Below are 22,991 nucleotides of genomic sequence, written 5' to 3'. Positions count from 1 at the left end.
TTACTCTCAAAGATTTCTTAAAACTAATGAGGAAAAAAATCTTTAAGAATTTCTTTGTTTCAATTTAAATTTTAATTGTGTTTCAATAGTAAATTTATAGTTTGAAAAACTGGTGTAGTAATCATAGATAAATTAAGCCAAGGAATCAAATCCCCAGATCACTAAATTTGGTGAAGGAGGGAGCAAAAGTAGATAATCTACACAGCTGCAATTTTATGTATTTTTCCAAATATCCAGGGGGTTTAATAAGAATTGTGTATTAGATCAGCATATTTAAACATCCTTTCTTGAATTTAAGTCATCAAGAGAGGAAAGGGAAGGGAACCAATATCTGAGTGTCCACTGTCTGCAGGCGAGCACCACATGCATGTTTTTACATATAGCATCTCACTTAGTTCTCATAAAGTCCTCTGAGCTAAAGGTAATGGTAATTGTAATCTTTGTATGCTGAGCATTCTCCCCATTGCCCACCTCCACACCCACTCCCAGCACACATACTTCTAGTGCCACAACATCCCTGGCCCCAGGCATCAGGATGGTGCACGACCCATGCAAAGCCAACACAGGCCCTTCACCTGGATATTTCCTGAAGCTGACCGGGATGATCCCATCTTGTCCATTGGGTTATGGGTCTGGAAGAATCAGAACCTTGGACCTCTCTGATCATGTCCCTGACACATGGACATAGCCTGTCCTTTGTAGGAGAGGATAAAACCAAACAGGGCAGCAGTCCCAAATTTTTTGGCACCAGGGACCGGTTTTGTGAAAGACAATGTTTCCATGCACGGCGGTGGTGGGGGTGGGGGGATGGTCAGGCGGTAATGTGAGCGATGGGGACCGGCAGATGAAGCTTCACTCGCTTGCCCGCCGCTCACCTCCTGCTGTGCAGCCCGGTTCCTAACAGAAGGTTGGGGACCCCTGAAACAGGGACAAGTAAGGATGTGACAACACAGAGGCAGGGAGGATGCCCAGAGAGACAGACAATCAGACGCAAACACTCCCCTGAAAAGCTTGAGTGCCTGCATCCTGTCATCCCTGGGCTAGTACCATAGCCACCTTTCTGTGGTTTCCTTTTGAGCATCAATAAACACCACCCCACCCACTGGCTTTTTTGTTGTTGTTCAATGGGTTTGAGTTTCAGTTCTCAAATTGAAGAGTCCTGACTAATATAACAGTAGTATCTCTTTTCTACAGATGAGGAAACTGAAGTTAAAAGAACTTGTCCTGGAAACTGAAAAGTGGCAAGGTGGGACGTATACCCAGGTGTGTCAGATTCCACAAGGATCACACTCCTGGTAGTGTAAGATAATAGAAAATGTATATTCATCTCTGCCCCTGGTTCCTGGCATGGCACTCCTAAATCCCTTGTGATTTCCTAAGTGATAGGAGTGTTAGGAGTATCTTTAAATATTTGGTCTTTGACCCTGATTCCTGACACAGAGCTCCTAAATCCCTTGGAAATTCCTGGGTGATAGGTGTGTCTTTTGACCTGAATGAAGTGACTCTTGGTGGGCTCCTGGATAGCTTCAGGATGGGGGCTGGTCATCAGGAAAACCAGCCATGATTAGAAGCTTGGAACTTTCAGCCCCACCCCCCCATCTTCTGGGAAGGAGAGGGGACATGGAGATGGAGTTAATCATGCCTACATGATGAAGTCTCCACAAAAGTCCCTACAGCACAGAGTTCGGAGAGCTTCCGAGTTGGTAAGCACATCCACAGGTCGGGAGGGTGGTGCACCACAACACCACAGGGACAGAAGCTACCATGGTAAACCCTTCCAGACCTTGCCCTGTGTACCTCTTCCTCTGGCTACTCATCTCTGCCATTTATCATGTCGCCTATTATATAATAATATATGAGTTCTGTGAACTGTTCTAGTAAATTATGGAACCATAAAAGGAGGTCATCGGAACCACAATTTATAGCTGATTGGTCAGAAGCACAAGTGACAACCTGTACCTGTGGCTGGCATCTGAAGTGGGTGGTGGGCAGCCTTGTGAGACTGAGCCCTTAACCTGTAGCGTCTGTGCTAACTCTGGTTAGTGTCAGAAGTGAATTGTAGGACACTCAGCTGGTGTTGCAGAATTGCTTGGTGTGAGAAAAAAACATGCATATCTGGTCACAGAAGTGTTCCATATGAGTAGTGAGTTTTTCCTAGACAACTACCGAGTGTGTCCCAAATTCACCTGTGCTTCATAATCCCCTGGGCTGACTCTGGTAAAATAGAGTTTCCCTAGCCACATACCAGATAAGCTGTATTTCAGACCAGAACAGAATCAGAATCTCTGGGGATGGAGCTCAGTGATCAGTGTTCTAATGTATTTATTCTCCTTGGTCACTACTGCCTACATAGGCAACCATTCTAATGGCTTGATGTGTCTTTTTGCTTGTATTCTTAGCATATGCATATTACTGTCTTATATGAATGCATTTTACCAGTCTAATGGGTATCAAATAATCTCTCATACTATTATTATTAATAGTAAATACTGATATGGAGTTTCTCATGTGCCAGGCACTGCTGTAAGCATTTTACATATACTAACTAATTTAATCCTCACAACCCTATAATGTATATACCATTATACCCCCTTTACAGAAGAGGAAACAGGAATATACAGAGGGGTTAAAGAGCATGCCCACTGTAACATAGTTATTATATGAGGAGTCAGGTAGAGCCTTACATAAGTTATTATATAAGTCATATTATATATATGTCATTATATAATTATATAAGTCATAAGCTATTATATAAGGAGTCAGGTAGAGCCTTAGCTCTGTTGTATACCATACTGTGTCCCATAATAGATGGATTATTATCCACTGAAGCCTACCCAGGGCTTCCCTAGGGATGGGGGAGGAGGAGGGAGTACTTGAGGGCCTTGGAACAGCAGCTGGTCACCAGCTGATACAGAAGTATTTTAATACTTAACAACTGGGGGACTTCCCTGGCGGTCCAGTGATAAAGAATCCACCTTACAATGCAGGGGAAGCGGGTTCAATACCTGGTCAAGGAACTAAGATCCCACATGCCATGGGGCAACTAAGCCCGCCCGCCTCAACTACTGAGCTTGCGAGCCTCATCTAGAGAGCCCACGCGCTCAGGAACCTGCGTGCCACAACTACAGAGCCCACGTGCCCTGGAGCCTCCACACCACAACCAGAGAGAGAAAAGCTGCACGCCACAACTAGAGAGAAGCCCGGGCACCACAACGAAGAGCTCATGTGCTACAAGGAAAGATCGTGCGTGCTGCAACTAAGACCCAATGCAGCTAAAAATAAATTAAATAAATAAATAATCTTTAAACAACTGGGATAGTCCAACTAGTGGAATCATCTGAAATTACGGCTGAATCCGACACAACTGAAGAACAAGTAATGGTTCCCTGTTTCTATGCTGAGGTCGACTGTGGTATTTATGCACAATAATGTTTTGGTTTTGGTTTTTTGCCTCCTCTCAGAGCATAGCTTTATGTACTTCATCTCTGAGCATGGCTTCCCTGTAGATGGAGCGTATTTCTCTGCCCCGTTGACTCTGAGCTTAGCCTTAGGACTTGCTCTGACCCATAAATGTACGTGGAAGCGGCTGCGCCAGTTCTGAGCAGAGAACTGAGCTGAGAGCGGCAGCCCGCAATCCACCTCTCTTGATGGTCTTGATGCACTTCTCCTGAGCTCCGACCCTGTGTCCTGAGGACAGCCAGCCACAGAGGGTGAGGCTCCTTCATCACGGGAGCAGAATACACCTGAGCTCTGCCTGCGGCCGCGGGTGTGCTAAAAAAAAGCTTAACAACTGCCTCCCCGGAGAAAAACCGACCTGGTTGGTACACTTTGCAAGTGTGTGGCATTTGCTGATTTCTCACGGTGGCTGACTCATGCTCTCAACGTGGTGTTGTTGAATGTGGGGCTGGGAAGAGACAGATCTCAGGGGCCTGGTGCTGACTCCAGCACGTGCTGCCTGCAGGCTGCACGGTCAGCTCACAGCCCCCAAAACTGGTTGCTTAGCCACTATAGGATTTATGCAGTGCTATCATAGCGAATGCTGACAAGTTCAGTTTTATTTCACCAAATCCAAATCTCCTCTGATTCTCTTTTATTTCCCAAACATTTCTTGTACTAGTACCAAATAAGAATACTCTGATCTACTTACAATGGCTTCCAGTTCATTTCTACTCAGGCTTTTGAACACATTCTTTTTTTTTTTTTGTATAAAATACTCTTCTCTTCCCTACATCTGGAGGGTAGTGTAGTAAACTATAGAGAATTCAGAGTCAAAAACTCATTTTCTGGCCCTGGCACAGTCCCAAATTTGCTGTATGATTTTAGATGTTGCTTGACTTTCTCTAGGTTTCAGTTTCCTCAAGCGAAATGAGGGTTGTCTCAGGTGATCCAATCTTAAACTTTAAAATCTATGCAATTGTATTTATTCTTTAAGACCACCTCTCCCATAAAGTTTTCCTCACTGCTTGTGTTAATCTCTTCCTACTCTGAACTTCTTTAAACTTTATTGTTTATATCAAAATTTAATTTACCACTTATAGTGGAATCACATTATTGTCTCTTATTAGCTCAAGTATTTCAGCATGTAGGGGTGCTGTAGGTGTCCCTCTTGTTTCAAAACAATTTTTTTTGCTCCTTCAAACACTCCCATTCCTTTGAATCTCATGCCATCGTACTGTTTTACCTACGACATCTCCAAGTAGTTGTCAGTTACTGACCTTCTCAATCATTCCCTTGATTCATTGCAGATCTTGACACCTTGGATGGTCTTCCACTTCATGGCTTTTGGTGACATCCCCTGGATGACCCATCCAACACCCTGTCTGCTCTGATTTTTCCATCGCCCTGTTTCTTCATCTTTTCCTCTTCTCCATCTCAGAAACTCCCACGGTCATATCTTTGCCCTTGGCAACACCAATAATTTTACCACTTTCCAAATCTCTGTTTCAAGCTACCCTCTCTAGATCACTACTTCCTATTCTTCTAGCTTATTACTCTATCATATCTGTCAAGCAATTATTTGACCTTCTTGAGACCTCTGATCAATGGACACTGTCACTTTAAACAATCAGTCACCCTTTCTTGTTTTGCTTTCCTGTTTCTCTGGAATGGATTTTATATTCTTATCATTATATCCACTCCTTTGCCATCACACTCACTCATCTCCCCAATACCATTTATCTGTATTCTTTCTCCTTTCTCCTGTCACTGTGGATGAGGTGACCTACTCACATCCGAGGTCAAATCTGCCACTCAGGGTCTGCCCCAAATGTCATGTTCTCTCACCTTCTTTAACACTTTGCTATCCTGCAATCAGGCTCCCTTCTCCTGCATCGTAAGTTCTCTCTTCCTACAGAATTATCATCATTTGCAAATCAACATGCTCTAGTATGTCTAATTTTAAAAAAACCTCTCACTTGGTCACACATCTCCCTCCAGCTGCCGTCCCACTACTTTATTCTTTTCCGCAAGACTCTTGGTTACATCTATGTATTCCTGCTGCTGATTCCTCTTTAGCCATTCTATACATAAGCAGCTTCAGTTGGCTTTGGTCTCCCCCGTGCCCTGGAACTGCTCTTGTCTAGATCACCAGTGATCACTATTGCCCAATTCCATGGTTATTCTTTATCTTACCCGACTTTTGAGGAGCACTTAATATACTCGAAACACTCAGGCATTTTCACACTCCTATTTTTCATCTACCTTGCTGGCTTTTTCTTCTTAGCTGCCTTAACTGGCTCCTCCTCTGCCTGATTTTTACATTCTAGAGTTTGCCTTAGGTTGGTTCTCAAAGCATGGCCCTGTATCAGCACCATCAGCACCATCTGGAAACCTGTTACAACTACCAATTCTCAGCCTCACAACTGGTCACATTAGTTAACTTAGGAATCACCCTTGATTCCTCTTAGTTCTCACCCTCATGTCCAATCGACCAGCAAGCCCTGTTGTCTCTACCTCCAGGATATATTTCCAATTAATTTGCTTCTCACCATCTCCACCTCGAGCTCCTTAGTCCAGGTCTCTGTCCACACTCACACGTATCTTCTGTTGCTTCCTCCCTGCTTCCACCTTCCCCACTTCTCCTTTCCCTCGCCATGAGCTATTGGCCACACGTCTACCAGAGGGATCTATTTCAAATATAAATTAGTAAGGTAACGACCCTGCTGCTCAAAACCTTCCAGTGGTGTTTGACTACAACTCCACTTAGAATGCAACTCAAAGTTCCCTATGCAGCATCACGGGATCTCACTGCTGTCCCTCTCTCTGACCTCACCTTCTACTTGTTCTGATGCCCATTTTCTTCCAGCTCCATGCCTTATTTTCTGTTTCTTCTCTCCTCAGGGCCTCCATATTTGCTGTTCCCACTACCTGGAATATTCCTTCCCCCGAGTCTTTGAATGGCTGCCTCCTTCTTGTCCTTCTTGTCTCAGCTCAAATGTCCCTTCACAGAGGGGCCTTCAAACCCCCTAATGGAGTGCTGTCTCTCTCCCTGAGACACTCTCCATACATTATACTGTTACATTATGTGACACCATTTATTATAATCTGAATTTGATGTGTTTACTTATTTATTGTCTAGGTTTGCCCATAGCATGTTCAGCTGCATATGTCTTTGGCTTCTTAATTGCTGTATTTCCATGCCTAGAACAATGCCTGGCAGTGAGTAAATCACCCCCTAAATGAATAAACCTTATAAGAGAGAGAAGATTAAATCAGGAAGGCAAAAAGCTTGTATTAGGTAAATCCCTTATTCACCCATAAATGTGGCAAGATGCTCCCTCTATAAGAGGTAACTAAGACCCATCAGCAGATTCCCAGCTCACTTTCAATATGGAACATGCCCACAGGAATCAAGGGGTGCAAATGTATCTACACAATTTAAATTACTCTGTTTTTCTTTCTTTCTTTTTTTACCACACATATTTGGTTGAATTAACTGCTGTGAAATCAGTGTAATGTGACTCCACGGGAACTAGATATTATTCTGTAGTATTCCACACTTCAGTTTCTGCTACCCCAATAAGTCGATGTGCTGCGCAAGACAGAGACTACATCTTACGTTTCTCTTCTAGCACCTGCATAACGAGGAAGTAATAGGTAAATCTAAGTCCAACTACCAAATCATTGGCTGCTCAAACAAAGCTACCAGGTTCCTGAGTTTCAGTAAATCACACAAGCTCTTAGAACCATGAGGGGTAAAATAAAATAATAAATGAATCAAAATAAAATAAAATGAAGAAATAAAATAACAAATCTTAAAATAAATTTTGTCATCTCTTTCCTTCAATGTAGGACTTGTAGTCATTCTCAAAATGTTTTTTGAGATACTTTGATGTGCTAAGAAGCCTTACAAAGTCCCATAGGTTCAGGATCCATGACCCTCTAGAATTTTTTCTGTAACCGCCAACCATGCCCTCAGTCCCCAGGGCCATCTCCCATACTCCAAAAAGAAATGATGTTCAGTGTTGAGAAACAATGAGATAAAGCAAATGACTGCCATACCTTTGATAGACGCTGTTAAATTTTCAGTTTGTTTCTGGCTAGCAGACTCCTTGGTATTCACAAAGTTCTCCGATTTTGGAAGACTAAGTGTATCTGAGGATTTCTGTTCTGAAACTTTATTTTTCTGGGAAACTTAAAAAGAAAACCAGAACAAGTATTTTAAAGTGATATTCTGGACAATGATACAATGACTACTAACGTTTGTATTACAATGAACAAGGGGCCTTTCCCCCCACCGTCTTTAGAAAGACTAAATGGAAGAAAGCCATTAAGAGGCTGGGATTATCATTATATGACAAATGTTTGCCATTAACAAACAAGACAGTATCTGTAAAACTCAAACTCCCAAGGAGCTAGCTGGTTCTTTCCGGGCCTTATGACCACATAGTAGTTGTTACCTTGTTGGCTTATGAAACAGGGACCAGGTAATTTGGCCTACTTTTACTTGGCGAGAGTAACTAAAAGGTGATATTTTTTAAAAAGTTTCCACTCTTAAATCCATTTATTACTATGAATATGTAGCTCTTTATTAAAATGCACTCTAAGAAATCAGTGCAAAATGAAACAAATTTTAAATAAATATATCAAGGACTGGGGATGCAAACACATTTCAACTTGTGTGTACACCAACACTGGTTAAATGGTGGTGGCTGCCCAGAGGACTGTGTTGAAGAAACTGTGGCCTCGCCCCCTTTCAAGGGGAGAGTAGGTTTGATTGGTTAGTGTCTTCTGCCCAGGGTGCAGGTGGCAGCACAAGCACCATCAGACTTCATCCCTGATTTAGCCCCATCACATCTACAAGTCATTGTTCCAGACTTAATCTTTGCTTTGCAGACTCTGTGGTAATTGGCTGTGCTCATTCCAGGCAGCTGAATTTGTGGTATTGTACAGTAGAAAATTCCTCTATCTGGGCATTTTAACCACCCAGTTTATTAAAGAGAAGCACTAAATTTCATTTCATCCCTAAATTCTTCAACATGCATCTCCTGAAATGAAGACATTCCCCTACACGTCCACAACAGCATCACCAAACCCGAAAAAAGTTACAGTAATCCAACAATGCCCTCTCATACAGAGTCCCTAAATCAAACTCATGTAATTCATCCAAATATTTTTGATAGCAGTTTTTTTCTCAATCCAGCATCCAAAATGTATGTATCACAAGTAGTTTTTATGCCTCTTTTGTCTTTTTTATTATAGATCACCTCATGTTTAAAAAAAATTTTTAATGACATTTACTTTTTTTTTTAACATCTTGATTGGAGTATAATTGCTTTACATTGTTGTGTTAGTTTCTGCTGTATAACAAAGTGAATCAGCTATACGTATACATATATCCCCATAACCCCTCCCTCTTGTGTCTCCCTCCCACCCTCCCTATCCCACCCCTCTAGATGGTCACAAAGCACTGAGCTGATACCCCTGTGGTATGCAGCTGCTTCCCACTAGCTATCTATTTTACATTTGGGAGTGTATATATGCCAATGGTACTCTCTTACTTTGTCCCAGCTTATACTTCCCTCTCCCCGTGGGTACATCTCTGGGCTTTCTATCCTGTTCCATTGATCTATATTTTTGTTTTTGTGCCAGTACCATACTGTCTTGATTACTGTAGCTTTGTAGTACAGTCTGAAGTGAGGGAGTCTGATTCCTCCATCTCCATTTTTCTTTCTCAAGATTGCATTGGCTATTCGGGGTCTTTTGTGTTTCCATACAAATTGTGAAATTTTTTGTTCTAGTTCTGTGAAAAATGCCATTGGTAGTTTGATAGGGATTGAATTGAATCTGTAGATTGCTTTGGGTAGTATAGTCATTTTCACAATGTTGATTCTTCCAATCCAAGAACATGGTATATCTCTCCATCTGTTTGTATCATCTTTAATTTCTTTCATCAGTGTCTTATAGTTTTCTGCATACAGGTCTTTTGTCTCCTTAGGTAGGTTTATTCCTAGGTATTTTATTCTTTTTGTTGCAATGGTAAATGGGAGTCTTTCCTTAATTTCTCTTTCAGATTTTCCATCATTAGTGTATAGGAATGCCAGAGATTTCTGTGCATTGATTTTGTATCCTGCTACTTTACCAAATTTATTGATTAGCTCTAGTAGTTTTCTGGTAGCATCTTTAGGATTCTGTCATCTGCAAACAGTGACAGTTTTACTTCTTCTTTTCTGATTTGGATTCCTTTTATTTCTTTTTTATCTCTGATTGCTGTGGCTAAAACTTCCAAAACTATGTTGAATAATGGTGGTGAGAGTGGGCAACATTGTCTTGTTCCTGATCTTAGAAGAAAGTGTATTCTGTTGGTTTTGGATGGAATGTCCTATAAATATCAATTAAGCCCATCTGGTCTAATGTCTCATATAAAGCTTGTGTTTCCTTATTTATTTTCATTTTGGATGATCTGTCCATTGGTGAAAGTGGGGTGTTAAAAGTCCCCTACTATTATTGTGTTACTCTCGATTTCCCCTTTTATGGCTGTTAGCATTTGTCTTATGAATTAAGGTGCTCCTATGTTGGATGCATAAATATTTACAATTGTTATATCTTCTCCTTGGATTGATTCCTTGATCATTGTGTAGTTTCCTTCTTTGTCTCTTGTAATGGTCTTTATTTTAAAGTCTGTTTTGTCTGATATGAGAAATGCTACTCCAGCTTTCTTTTGATTTCCATTTGCATGGAATATCTTTTTCCAACCCCTCACTTTCAGTCTGTATGTGTCCCTAGGTCTGAAGTGGGCTCTTGTAGACAGCATGTATATATGGGTCTTGTTTTTGTATCCATTCAGCCATTCTGTGTCTTTTGGTTAGAGCATTTTATCCATTTGCATTTGAGGAAATTATCGATATGTATGTTCCTATTACCATTTTCTTAATTGTTTGGGGTTTGTTATTGTAAGTCTTTTCCTTCTCTTGTGTTTCCTGCCTAGAGAAGTTCCTTTAGTGTCTGTTGTGAAGCTGGTTTGCTGGTGCTGAATTCTCTTAGCTTTTGCTTGTCTGTAAAGGTTTTAATTTCTCCATTGAATCTGAATGAGATCCTTGCTGGGTAGAGTAATCTTGGTTGTAGGTTTTTCCCTTTCATCACTTTAAATAAGTCCTGCCACTCCTTTTTGGCTTGCAGAGTTTTTGCTGAAAGATCAGCTGTTAACCTTATGGGGATTCACTTGTATGTTATTTGTTGCTTTTGCCTTGCTGCTTTTAATATTTTTTCTTTATATTTAATTTTTGATAGTTTGAGTAACATGGGTCTTGGCGTGTTTCTCCTTGGAGTTATCCTGTATGGGACTCTGTGCTTCCTGGACTTGATTGACTATTTCCTTTCCCATATGAGGGAATTTTTCAACTATAATCTCTTCAGATATTATCTCAGTCCCTTTCTTTTTCTTCTCTTCTTTTTCTGGAACCCCTATAATTCAAATGCTAGTGCGTTTAATGTTGCCCCAGAGGTCTCTGAGACTGTCCTCAATTCTTTTCATTCATTTTTTCTTTATTCTGCTCTGCGGCAGTTATTTCCACTATTTTATCTTCCAGGTCACTTATCCGTTCTTCTGTCTCACTTATTCTGCTATTGATTCCTTCTAGAGAATATTTAATTTCATTTATTGTGTTGTTAATCATTGTTTATTTGCTCTTTAGTTCTTCTAGGTCCTTGTTAAACATTTCTTGTATTTTATCCATTCTATTTCCAAGATTTTGGATCATCTTTACTATCATTACTCTGAATCCTTTTTCAGGTAGACTGCCTATTTTCTCTTCATTTGTTTGGTCTGGTGGGTTTTTACCTTTCTCCTTCATCTGCTGCACATTTCTGTGTCTTCTCATTTTGCTTTACTTACTGTGTTTGGGGTCTCCTTTTAGCAGGCTGCAGGTTCATAGTTCCCGTTGTTTTTGGTGTCTGCCCCCAGTGGGTAAGGTCAGTTCAGTGGTTGTGTAGGCTTCCTGGTGGAGGGGACTGGTGCCTGTGTTCTGGTGGATGAGGCTGGACCTTTCCTTTCTGGTGGGCAGGACCGAGTCCTGTGGTGTGTTGTGGGGTGTCTGTGAACTTAGTATGATTTTAGACAGCATCTCTGATAATGGGTGGGGTTGTGTTCCTGTCTTGCTAGTTGTTTGGCATGGGGTGTCCAGCACTGGAGCTTGCTGGTCTTTGAGCGGAGCTGGGTCTTATCATTGAGACGGAGATCTCTGAGAGCTCTCGCCAATTGATATTATGTGGGGCCCGGAGGCCTCTGGTGGTCCAGTGTCCTGAACTCAGCTCTCCCACCTCAGAGGCTCAGGCCTGACACCCAGCCAGAGCACCAAGACCCTGTCAGCCATACGGAATTATCAAGATAGTGGTCACTGGCAAGTGAAACCACAAGAGGAGAGGCCCGTGCTGTGCCTGGTTCTGCTGAGCACTTTTCAGACATCAGCTCATTCTGGCAACAGGGAGACTGGGTCAGCGAGGCAGTATGTTGTCCGTAAGGTGGGCAGCACTCAGCAGGTGCGAGGCCTGAGGGGCCCTGTCGAAGCCCTTGGGAAAGGCCGACAGGGGCCAGGACTCTGGCTGTAGCCTCTTTAGCGTCTCCTTCCCGGCGTCAAGTTGCTCTCACTCCTGCTTTGGTGGCCGTGCCTTTACCCTGAGGTTCTTCATGAGGTAAGCGCTCCCTGAGGTGATGCATGAAAAGCTCAGGCCTCACTGAAGCGTGAGAAACGGGGATGGAGCCATGGGGCCAATGACATTGACTTTTTTGAAGAGTCCGGGTCAGTTGTCTTATTAAATGTCTACATTCTGGTTTGTCTGATTGTTTCCTTTTGATTAAATTCAGGTTAAGGATTTTTGGTGAGAATTCTACACAGGGTCTAGGAACAATATTCATATTGCATTATATGAGAAAACATCTAATGCTAGGTTGTCTCACATATGGTAGAAGTTTGATCACTTGGTTAAGGTGGAAAGTGCCATCTCCCTCCATTGTAAAGGCATATTCTCCTCCTCATAATTAGCAGGTGAGGTGATACTTGGAGACCATGTAAATGTACTGTTCTCCAACAACCTTTCATTACTCCCTTGATTTTTAAATTAGTCAGGTCTTCTTAATGCTTTTAGGTAAATTTTAAGCATACAGGATGAAAACTAAATTTTATTTACATTTTAGTTTCCTCATATAACTCAGCCAAATCTATAATATATAGGTCACACTGTGTTATGTCATTAGCTGTTACTGAGACAAAAAGTGGTAGGAACTAGTTATGTTCTACATTAACAGGAATAAGAGCTACATGAACATATTACCTGGAGGAAGACTGGATGTATTTTGAACAGATGTTTTGCTTGCATCCTCGTCTTTCTTGGTAAAAGAAGGCAAGTTTTTGGAAAGGGTGTCCAGATAATTAAACTTAAAGGAAAAATCAAAGATTTATTTTAGACTTACGGCTGAAAGGCAAGTGCTACAAGCATGCTAAGTTGGTAAGCAGTGATAAAAGCATATTTTTTTAAGGCCCTGAAAAGGAAGTTTGCAAACTACAAGTTGTTCAAGAAACTGATTAACTCAATTCTGGATTTTGTTAATTAGTCATAATTTCCCATAATTTCTTGTCAGGCAGCCTCTGGTTAATAATAACATCTGGAATTTTCATTGAAGCCCAGGGAGTTCTGAATACATGAAAATCCTCCCTTTGCTTGAGAGTTTCAAGGTTTCATAGGAGAGGAGAGCCATGCTCTCCTTCCATGGGCTTCCAAGAACTCACAGTCTCTCAGTGTTGCCTCAGCAGCTGATGGGTGAGGACATTTCAATAGAATAAAAACTTCAAAATGGGATTTACCGCAGGATAATCATCAATAGGGAGAATTCAACCCAAAAACAGCTTAAAATAGATGGGAGAACATAATTAATAGTGATAACGCAAGGCAGGGAGGTAGAGCTGTAGGAATACACTGGCAAAGAATTTCCCTCTCACATGCTGGTGAGGACATGATTTGAAGAGCATGGGTTAGTCAATTGGGTTGATGCTTGAAGCAGGAAAGAAACAACATCAGGATAGGTAGGTTACATTAAAAGCACAGGCATTGTATCAACTTCTATGAAGACTCATTCAATTTTTGTTAATTACATTCAATTACCTGAGACTGATATAACTTGCTTAGTTCAGATTTGCAGTATGGAGATATTGCTTTGTTCCTAATTTCCTTTAGATAGTTTTGTGTTTTTTCAATTTCCTTCCTGGTGGATATTTCCATAACGATGCAAAAGAAGACACAGAACATTAACAAAAAAGTGTTATTTGCTTTTGCTTCAGCTCTAAATCCCACAGAAAATGGGGATCACTAACAAAACTGGTAAGAATTAACTCGGGCATTTTTTTGTCAACTTGCTTCAGTTCATCTTCTGCTTCTTCTAGAATCAGTCACATTTCTGACCTCAGAAATTAGACTTTCATGTGAGATAGGAAATAATGATACCAGCTGGTAGTCTGGTTTTACAGTTGATCTCAAAAGGCTACAAACCACATGGATGACCTTTTTGCATGTCTTTCCATTTCTCTGAGGTTTAATTGACAGCTAGAGTCTACTGATTTCCAAAATTTCAGTAGCAGTGGTAACACTGAAACCTGGGGAATGAATGGCTTATGAATAATGCAATTAATGATCACAAAGTAAAATAAAAACAATCATAATCTTGCTAGCTGACTTTCCATATTAGAAAATGTACTGGGGAGGCAATAGTCCAGCTAAAAACTACACTTCCCAGCCTTCCCTCTATATACGGATAGCCAGTAAGATGTAAACTGAAGTCACTGGGTAAGACTTCAGAAAGCTTTTAAAGAGGGCTGACTCAGCTGGAAGGCTTTCCCTTTGTCCTTGCTTCATCTCTTTTCCTACTTCCTAAAATATGAATGAAATGACTGTAGCTGCAGCAGTCATTTTGCAACTATGAAGCAAACTTGAGGGTGGAAATCATGTGCTAAGAAGGATGGAACAGAAGAAAGGAAGGAATCTTAGTTCCTGATGATGATGTGGCACTGCCTGCCATGGACTGCCCACTTCCGACTTCTTTTACATTAGGAAAAACAAACTTCTTTCTTGTAAAACACTGATTTGGGGGTTGTCCGTTAAATGCAGCCAAACCTAACCCTATCTGAAAAAATTTTCATTTTTAAGTGCTTATTGCATGCCAGGAAAACTTTGCAAAGTACTTTGCATTTAATCTTACAATAACTCTATGAGTTACTATTATTATTCCCATTTTATTCGTCAAAAATTCAAGGCATAGAGAAGTAACTAGTAAGAAGTCAAGTCTGAATTAAAATCCAGGTTGCCTGCACCAAAGCCCATGATCTTGAGAAGTGCTTATGCAAGTCAGCTGTTAGTGAACTGACAGAGATCTTAGATACTAGGTGGTCTTATCATCCTCATTTTACAGATAAGCAAACTGAATTCCTGAAGTAAATTTTACTGAAGTACAACAACCAGCTGGAATCATACAGTCTGCAAATAATCAAATTGGAGCTGATTCTAGGTCTGCTGCCTCTAAGAACAGTGCTCTTTCTCTTATACTAGATGGCCTCTCTGGAAATACCGGCTGAATGAAAATCGTCTTATTTAAACAGCTTGAATTTCTCATTAAAATCTCTCTACTGCCTCACTGGATTCATTCATCAATCTATGGCAGTCTGGCTACTGCCTATCACTCTCTTAAAACTGTTCTCACAAAAGAAATCAATAAACCTTCCAACCGATAAGCACAAATTCCTCTCTTCATTCTCCTTTCTGATTCTTCCATGGCATCTGACATTTGTTGACTACCTTCTATTTCCTTGAAACTTTCTCCTTCCTTAACCCTCCTCCCCTGTCCATTTTCCACGTTGCCAGCCCTTCTCTTTCTAGGACATATATTTAATTATGTGTTTCACTTTCTTCTTCAAAAACTTTTGTTGGCTTGCCATTCCTACCTATGGGGTAAAATTCGAAATTGTTAATGTTTCAAAAATTTTTTAAAATGTGAATGGATAACACATGCAAATGTACATAATTCAAAAAGTAGAAAAGAGTACATAATGAAAAGGAAGTCCATCTTGCACTATCCCCTAACCTCTCAGTCTCCTTCTCCACAGGCACTCACTGTCACCAGGTTCTTGGATATCCTTTCAGGGATATTCTACAGGACAGTATATACTTCTAGTTTGACCTTGTATAGAGGGGTGGCCCATGAGACCTAAGGTCTTATCTCACTACTTCTCCAACACATTCCACAAGGTAGCCCAGACGTTTTTATTAAGAAGCATATTCATCCTGGGAGTCATTCTGGAGAGGAGCCATGCAAATGTGTACAGTGGTACCATATGTACTACTATACACCCAATAAATATATCTGGCTTTCTTTCTTTAGGGCAAGAGGGCTGGGGTTGGAATCCTCAGCTAGGATTGAAAGGAAACCAGAGCACATAATGCTTAGAGCACATTCCTCGTGTGCATTATAAGAATCCTTGCATGTTTACAACTATGCTCTGCATTAAGTTCTAGAATATTTATTAGTATATTAGAATTACCAAAGCACAGAGAATACCTGAGAGTTTCCTTACTTATGAGAGAGAGAGGATCTACCTAATGGTCAAATGGGCTTCCTCAAAAGATAATAAGGTCACTGCCCAAAAGATGAATGACTGCTGGGCAGAAATGTAGCAGAATTTAAAGAACATCGGGGAGCCTGGATGGTAGGACTTTGCAACCCCCCCCCATTCTAAAATTCTATGACTCCACCAAACTGGGTCTTTCCCATGCTTATTTTATGTATAGTTCAGGGTAGAATTACCTCTTTTGAGCTAACTTTTCTTTCCAGCGCTTTGTTGTTTCTGTGTGCCTGTGTAAAAGGAAAGGAAAAAAAATATGATGAAAAAGGGCAGTGTTCTCAGCTTACAGATAATAAAAGAAAACCCACCCTTGTATGATAAATTGTTAACAGCATGGAAGATGAAAGGCAAATTCCTTGATGTAGTCACCCACTGTATGACACCCGCACCTCTCCATTTCCTCATCATTTCCTTAATACTGATTGGAACACATTATTGGATCAGCTTACCTCCATTTCTTTTCAGAGAAATCTGTCTCAACGGTTTCTGGTGGACATTCTGTAGTATTAGCCAAAGACTGCTTGAATAAATCGGTTAGGTGGGCTGCAACTTTAAAAACAGATGCATTTAACTTTTATCCTCACTTCTTGACAGCCCAACACACAATCAGTACCCAATTACTCATTTGAGATGTTTTCTAAGAGCCTATATTGAGTCTATCAAGTGATTACTAGAATTTCCATGACCAAGCTATAATATAACAGGAAACCAGGTATCTCTATGAAATACCCTTTTAGAGAACACACATCTTATAGTCAAAATGTAAAATGTGACACCTCATTTGTCCCACATCACTGGGGGCGTCAGTGTTCTACCTAACTGAATTTCTTCACATCTGAAGCACCAAAACTCAAAAAAATTAAACACTTGGGCTTCCCTGGTGGCGCAGTGGTTGAGAGTCCGCCTGCCGATGCAGGGAACACGGGTTCGTGCCCCGGTCTGGGAAGATCCCACATGCCGCAGAGTGGCTGGACCCGTGAGCCATGGCCACTGAACCTGCGTGTCCGGAGCCTGTGCTCTGCAATGGGAGAGGCCACAACAGTGAGAGGCCCACGTACCGCAAAAAAAAAAAAAAAAAATTAAACACTTTATTGAAATTGTTTTTCTAAAACAATATCTAAAGATCTAAACCTAAGAATATGAATATAATACAACAGTTATTTGATAATTCGGGCAGTGGTTCTCAGAGGTTATTCCAGAGAACATGGTCTTGGTGGGATGTTAACAGGAGATTAAAAAAGAAAGAAGGTTCCGTGTTCCATGGTTATATGAGTTTGGGAAACACTGATTTTTACAAGGTTAAATATGTTTCATTACTGTAGAGCTTTTCTGGACCCTTAATTAGTTCATGTACCTTGTGGCTGTCTAAGAAAATAAGGCAATATGCAGCATTATGCAAACTTATGTTAGCATAGAACTCACTTTTTTTTTCTGGAGCTGTCCCATAGACTAGTGTTTTAGGAAGTACTTTGGGGAGCATTGACTTAGGATCACCACTATTAATGTGTCAGGGGCAGCTGCAAACATGCAAGACTCTGTTTGATTCCTGCATCTGTTTGTCTGTTTGAAAAATATGTTTGATTTGTCCTTCACTATTGGGCAGTCTGTGCATTTACCTTACAGTGATTGTTCCCTCACACCAGAGGTTAAAAATTCAAATGCTACAATGTAGGGTCACCAGATAAAGTATAGGGCATCTAGTTAAATTTGAATTTCAGAGGAACAACAAAAAATCTTTAGTATAAGTATGCTCCATGTTATTTTGGGACATCCTTATAACAAAAAAATTTGTTGTTTGTCTGAAATTCATATGTAACTTGGCCTTCTGTATTTTTATTTGCTAAATCTGGCAACCGTAACATAAGAGGCCACCCAGGTAAAAGAGTGACAACAGAGTGTAAGGACAGGAGACACTGTGGCTGTGATGGATTCTTTTGTTCATGGCAGTTCTAAAGGGGCAGCTGATAATCATCTTCAGCTACATGTCACTGTGTGGTAATGGGACATTTCAAGATAAGGAAAATTCAGATACAGAAACAGCAAAAGCAACTGTGCAAGACAACACTGTGGGGGACACACAAAACACATCTGTGGGCTGAATGGAGCCCGTGGCTGCCAGTTTCTGACTTTTGTCATATGACCAAAATAGAAAAGAAAACCCCAAACCACAAAAAATTCCCCACTGCTTGTCTTCTGTGAACTATGAAACCATATAACCAAGTTTGTTGGGGCTGTATATTTCCCCAAATAAATAAGCTTTCCAAGAGTAGACTGCTTGGGCCACATATAGTGCAAAACAGTGCAAGGTTTTGGTGATACCTGTGGAGTTGCTCCAAAGTTCTGTGTGTGCGTGTGTGTGTGTGTGTGTGTGTGTGTGTGTGTGTGTGTATTGGGAGTAAAGTGTTGGTTGGTTGTTTCCTTCCTGTATGTTTGCTATGTTCTAAATGCAAGTTGAGGCTAACTTAAAAGCCAAATGTCAACTTTTATCACTCAACATGTGATAGTTAAAGATAAATTAGAGGCAGTCATGGTTTGAAGGATCTCACAATTTAGGCAGGAAAAAAATATATAAATAAATCGTTACAATACAACATGGCCAATATGACAACAGAAATATGTACATGGTACTTTGCTATCAGATGAGAGAATAACTGAGAGGTGTATTTAAGATTGTTCCTTTGCAATCTGTAACTATTTTGCAGAAAAATATTAAATGTAATTACCTCCAGCAACACGACTTTCTGTAGTTTTCTCCATTTTAGGGAAAGACTGAAATGAAGATAGAGTTCCTTAATGATGATGATTATATTACATACAAAATTTACTTTGTTTAGAAGGGTTCTTTATGTGATCAAATTGATCTTTTATGGAACTTACTATGAAATGAATTAGTTTTTTAATGCCAAAACAAAAAGAGACATGATTTGTTTTAGTCATTTCTTTCACTTAGCAAATTTCTAAAAATGGAAATCATTTTAAGTGTAGAAGTTGATTTTTCTTCCTTCTTCCTAGTTCATTCATTAATTCATAAGACATTTCAATGAATGTCAGTTTCTCTGAAGACAATAAAAACTTTTATTTAAGAGCCTTCAGAATTATTTATGATTTAAGGAAGAGCCTAAAAATCTTTTGGAAAATTCGATATATATAAGGGATCAGAGTTCCACAGAAATAAGAAATTATAAGGAGGGAGAAAATGCTTCATAGAAGTGGCAGAAACAGCTATTATTTACAATATTTTGTCTCAAAGCATTTAATATTGAAACAATAGTAAAACCACTAGAGTAAAAAACATTTCTTTCTCACCATAACTAGCTTGAGGAGATCTGCAGCCTTGGCTTTCTCCTCCTCAGTTCTGGAATCTTTAACTCTCATTTCCTGTAGCTCATCTTCTTTCTTTAGAATATGGTTTATATAATCCTAAATCAGTAGAATAAAAGAGATCAATAAAATGCAGAAATATGGTAGAGAGAGACACAGAATAGTCAACATCAGCTTGAAATATTACAAAAAGGTTAAGAATATGTAAGTTCACAAGGCTCAACAACTAATTACTGGTCAAGCAATCTGGAAAGGCTTTTCCTTAATACGTTAATAAACAAAGACCTGAAAAGTCCAAAAGCAAAGCTTTAAGAGCCACAGGACATTAGAATTGTCTGAGGACCTCAGAGAGGCCCAGCTTCTCATTCAGTGCTCCAGTGTCCTCATCAATAAAATGGACAGAGTTGGGTTAGATGATTTCTAGAGTCCTTTCCAGGTATAGCCTTTATGATGAGATCTATGAATGTAAGTTACTCAGTTCATGCCTTTGCTTCCAAGAGAAATATACTTTACCTTTTGCATAAATATTTGATCTGCTTTCACAAATAACGGTCCCCTGCTGTATGCTAGGTATTGGGTATATAACCATAAACAAAACACATATGATACCTGTTCTGAGAGAGCTGACACACTTGACAGTGAGATGTTATAGATATGCTTATACAGTTAACTATATATGTACAAATTCTTAGACTATTTCCCAAAACCAACAATCCTTTTCTTCCTCTGACAAGTATCAAGTTAATATGCAGTTCTACCTTTTTCCAGAGGTTACTAGATCAGTTTTCCATATACTGAGAGAGGAGGAGGACGATATTGCAATCACATATAAAAGCTACTTATCTTCAATGTCTTTGGGGCCTCAATACTTCCTATACCTTATGGGAACCATTAAGCATTTTCTGCCTTTTCCACCTCCTACCCTCTAGAAGATTGACATTTATGTGTTGCATTAGATAAATATTGGCAGAATTACATAATTTCAGGTTCCTCAGGAAACCAAGAAGAATGATTGCTCTGTTCCTGATTCTTTTGGGTCAGGTTACCAGAATTCCATTACCTTCAGGGAAATCTGCAGTTTCAATTTCACCTCATTCTTTATGACCTCGTGCTGGATGAACTGGCGTATCTGTAGCACACTGGGGCTCTTCCGTATAGGGGCTGGGGCGCTCACTAACTGTTTGGACCCAACGTCGAGGCCCTTCCAAATCTGAGTGCCAAATGGAGGTCCTGGAGTTTTTTTCTATTAATGAAACAAAGCAAAACAACCACCAAACAAATGAGAATATTTTACCGTTAGAATTGTTTTTTCCACCGAGTACTTATTATGTAGACACGCTATGCTAGGAACCACTCGTTAGGGAATACCACAGTGAAAAAATATATCCCTGCTCTCAAAAAGGTTTGCAAATATAAGGGAAATTGGGAACAGAACTGGGCAGGTTTTCCTCTTTAAATATGTTACCAAGAATAAGGATATTTAAAAATCCTGTTGCCTGATGTCCCACTGGATAGCATTTAGGGGAATGCTAAGCCATGCTGTTGCCATGGTGAGGCAGCAGCAGCCTCGGTTATGCCAAATGCATGCAACTATTCCTTAAAATCCACAGGGAGCCTAAGACACTTGGAATTAACAATCTTTTAACTTTTTGGTTCCATGTTCATTTTGACCTGGAGAGATCCTTTGAGAGAGAAATCATCCCATAGATCTGGGAGGTCTTTGAGCTCATTCTAGATTAAGCATGCCACTAGAATCTTCCCGGGATCTCTTGGGCAGAAACATGTGCCTTGAGTAGGTTAACATCTCTATGTTCTCCTTGTAATTGATTTTCAGGAGTGGTGTGCTTTGATGTGTTTCATTTTAAATTGCTCTTCAATTTCATTCCTTTTTACAGCTGAGTAATATTCCATTGTATATATGTGCCATATCTCTTTATCCATTCATCTGTTGATGGACATTTAGGTTGCTTCCATGTCCTGGCTATTGAAAATAGTGCTGCAATGAACATTGTGGTACATGTATCTTTTTGAATTATGGTTTTCTCAGGGTATATGCCCAGTAGTGGGATTGCTGGGTCATATGGTAGTTCTTTTTTTAGTTTTTTAAGAAACCTCCATACTGCTCTCCAGAGTGGCTGTATCAATTTACATTCTCACCAACAGGGCAGGAGGGTTGGGTTCCCTTTTCTCCACTCACTCTCCAGCATTTATGAAAAAAATAAAATAAAATAAAATAAATTGTTCTTCAGTGCCAAATGCCTCGTCAGTGATAGGTACTCAGAGGCTTGCCTGGGTGGCCACTCCACTGGGCATAGAAGGTCATAGCTATAGGAGCTATGGAGGAAGAGAATGAACTTCCTTCGTTAATCTCAGGTGTGGTATATTATTTCTCACAGTGCAGTATTTTCAACTTGGAGATAGTTTTAGTAAACCATTTGGGGTGGTCTTTTCATTTTTCAGATAAGGAGTTAAGACATGCAGTGTGACTTTTCCCAAATCCCACATTAATAATTGATAGAGCCAAGACTAGAATTCAGGTCATCTTCATTCACCATGTTGCTTATAGGCACCAAACTGAAATATAGGGTCCTGTGGGCAAGCGCAGGTCACTACTCACACCCTGCTGGGAGCCTGTGCAACACACCAGGGCCAACGAACGCGGGAGAACACACAGCATGCCTCAGGCTGTTGCAATGTCACGCCAGCCTCTGTTGCCGCAAGCACTCCCGGCATCTCAATTGTGACTACCGTACCCTTCGCTCTCCCCGGCCTGAGTGAGCAAGAGAGCCCTAATCAGCTGCTGCTTTAACCGCCAGGGAACAGATAACCGAGGGCGGCCTACACGCAGGGGCGGGGCCAAAACCAAAGCTGAACCCCAGGAGCCGTGCGAACAACGAAGAGGAAGGGAAAGCTCTCTGTGCAGCCTCAGGAGCAGCAGACTAAATCCCTGTAATCAGCTTGGTAAACCCTGCAATTGTGGAATACCTGAATAGACAACGAGTCCTCCCAAAATTAAGGTGGTGGACTTTGGGGGAAACTGTGGACTTGGGTTTGCTTTCTGTGTTTGATTTGTTTTTGGTTTTATGTTTATCTTAGTTTAGTTTTTAGTGTTTGTTTTCATTTGTGGGTTTGTTTATTGGTTTAGTTGATCTCTTACTTTTTTGTTTCTCTTTTTGTGAGTGTGTGTGAGTGTTTCTTTGTGTGATTTTGTCTGTTTAGTTTTGCTTTTACCATTTGTCTTGGGGTTCTGTCTGTTTGTATTTATTTTTCTTTTTGCAAGTGTGTTTGTGTATGTTTCTTTGTGTGATTTTGTCTGCTTAGTTTGGTTGTTACCATTTCCTTTGGCATTCTGTTTGCTCTTTTTTTTTTCTCTCTCTTCCTTTTCTTCCATGCCATGTGGCTGTCAGGGTCTTTGTGCTCCAGCTGGGTGTCGGGCCTGAGCCTCTGAGGTGGGAGAGCCGAGTCCAGGATGTTAGACCACCAGAGACCTCCCGATCCCATGTAATATTAATTGGTGAGAGCTCTCCCAAAGATCTCCATCTCAACACCAAGACCCAGCTGCACCCA

The 22,991-nt window shown here is 40.5% G+C and overlaps 1 protein-coding gene across 1 annotated transcript in view; it reads right to left on the bottom strand.

The window, feature by feature from the left end:
* The window catches only part of SPAG17 (sperm associated antigen 17), a 219,386-nt gene that overhangs the window by 15,342 nt on the left and 181,053 nt on the right, over positions 1–22,991 (bottom strand). Inside the window, 8 exon segments of the mRNA XM_029230280.1 lie at positions 7,501–7,632; positions 12,769–12,871; positions 13,597–13,696; positions 16,286–16,333; positions 16,553–16,652; positions 18,827–18,872; positions 19,410–19,523; positions 20,485–20,667. Coding sequence (XP_029086113.1) covers positions 7,501–7,632; positions 12,769–12,871; positions 13,597–13,696; positions 16,286–16,333; positions 16,553–16,652; positions 18,827–18,872; positions 19,410–19,523; positions 20,485–20,667 — 826 coding nt within the window.

This window comes from Monodon monoceros, unplaced genomic scaffold, assembly GCF_005190385.1.
Source record: "Monodon monoceros isolate NGI ecotype Baffin Bay Population unplaced genomic scaffold, NGI_Narwhal_1 Super_Scaffold_18, whole genome shotgun sequence".
In the NCBI taxonomy this organism is placed as follows: Eukaryota; Metazoa; Chordata; class Mammalia; order Artiodactyla; family Monodontidae; genus Monodon; species Monodon monoceros.
This window is presented reverse-complemented; position numbering and strand designations above follow the sequence as displayed.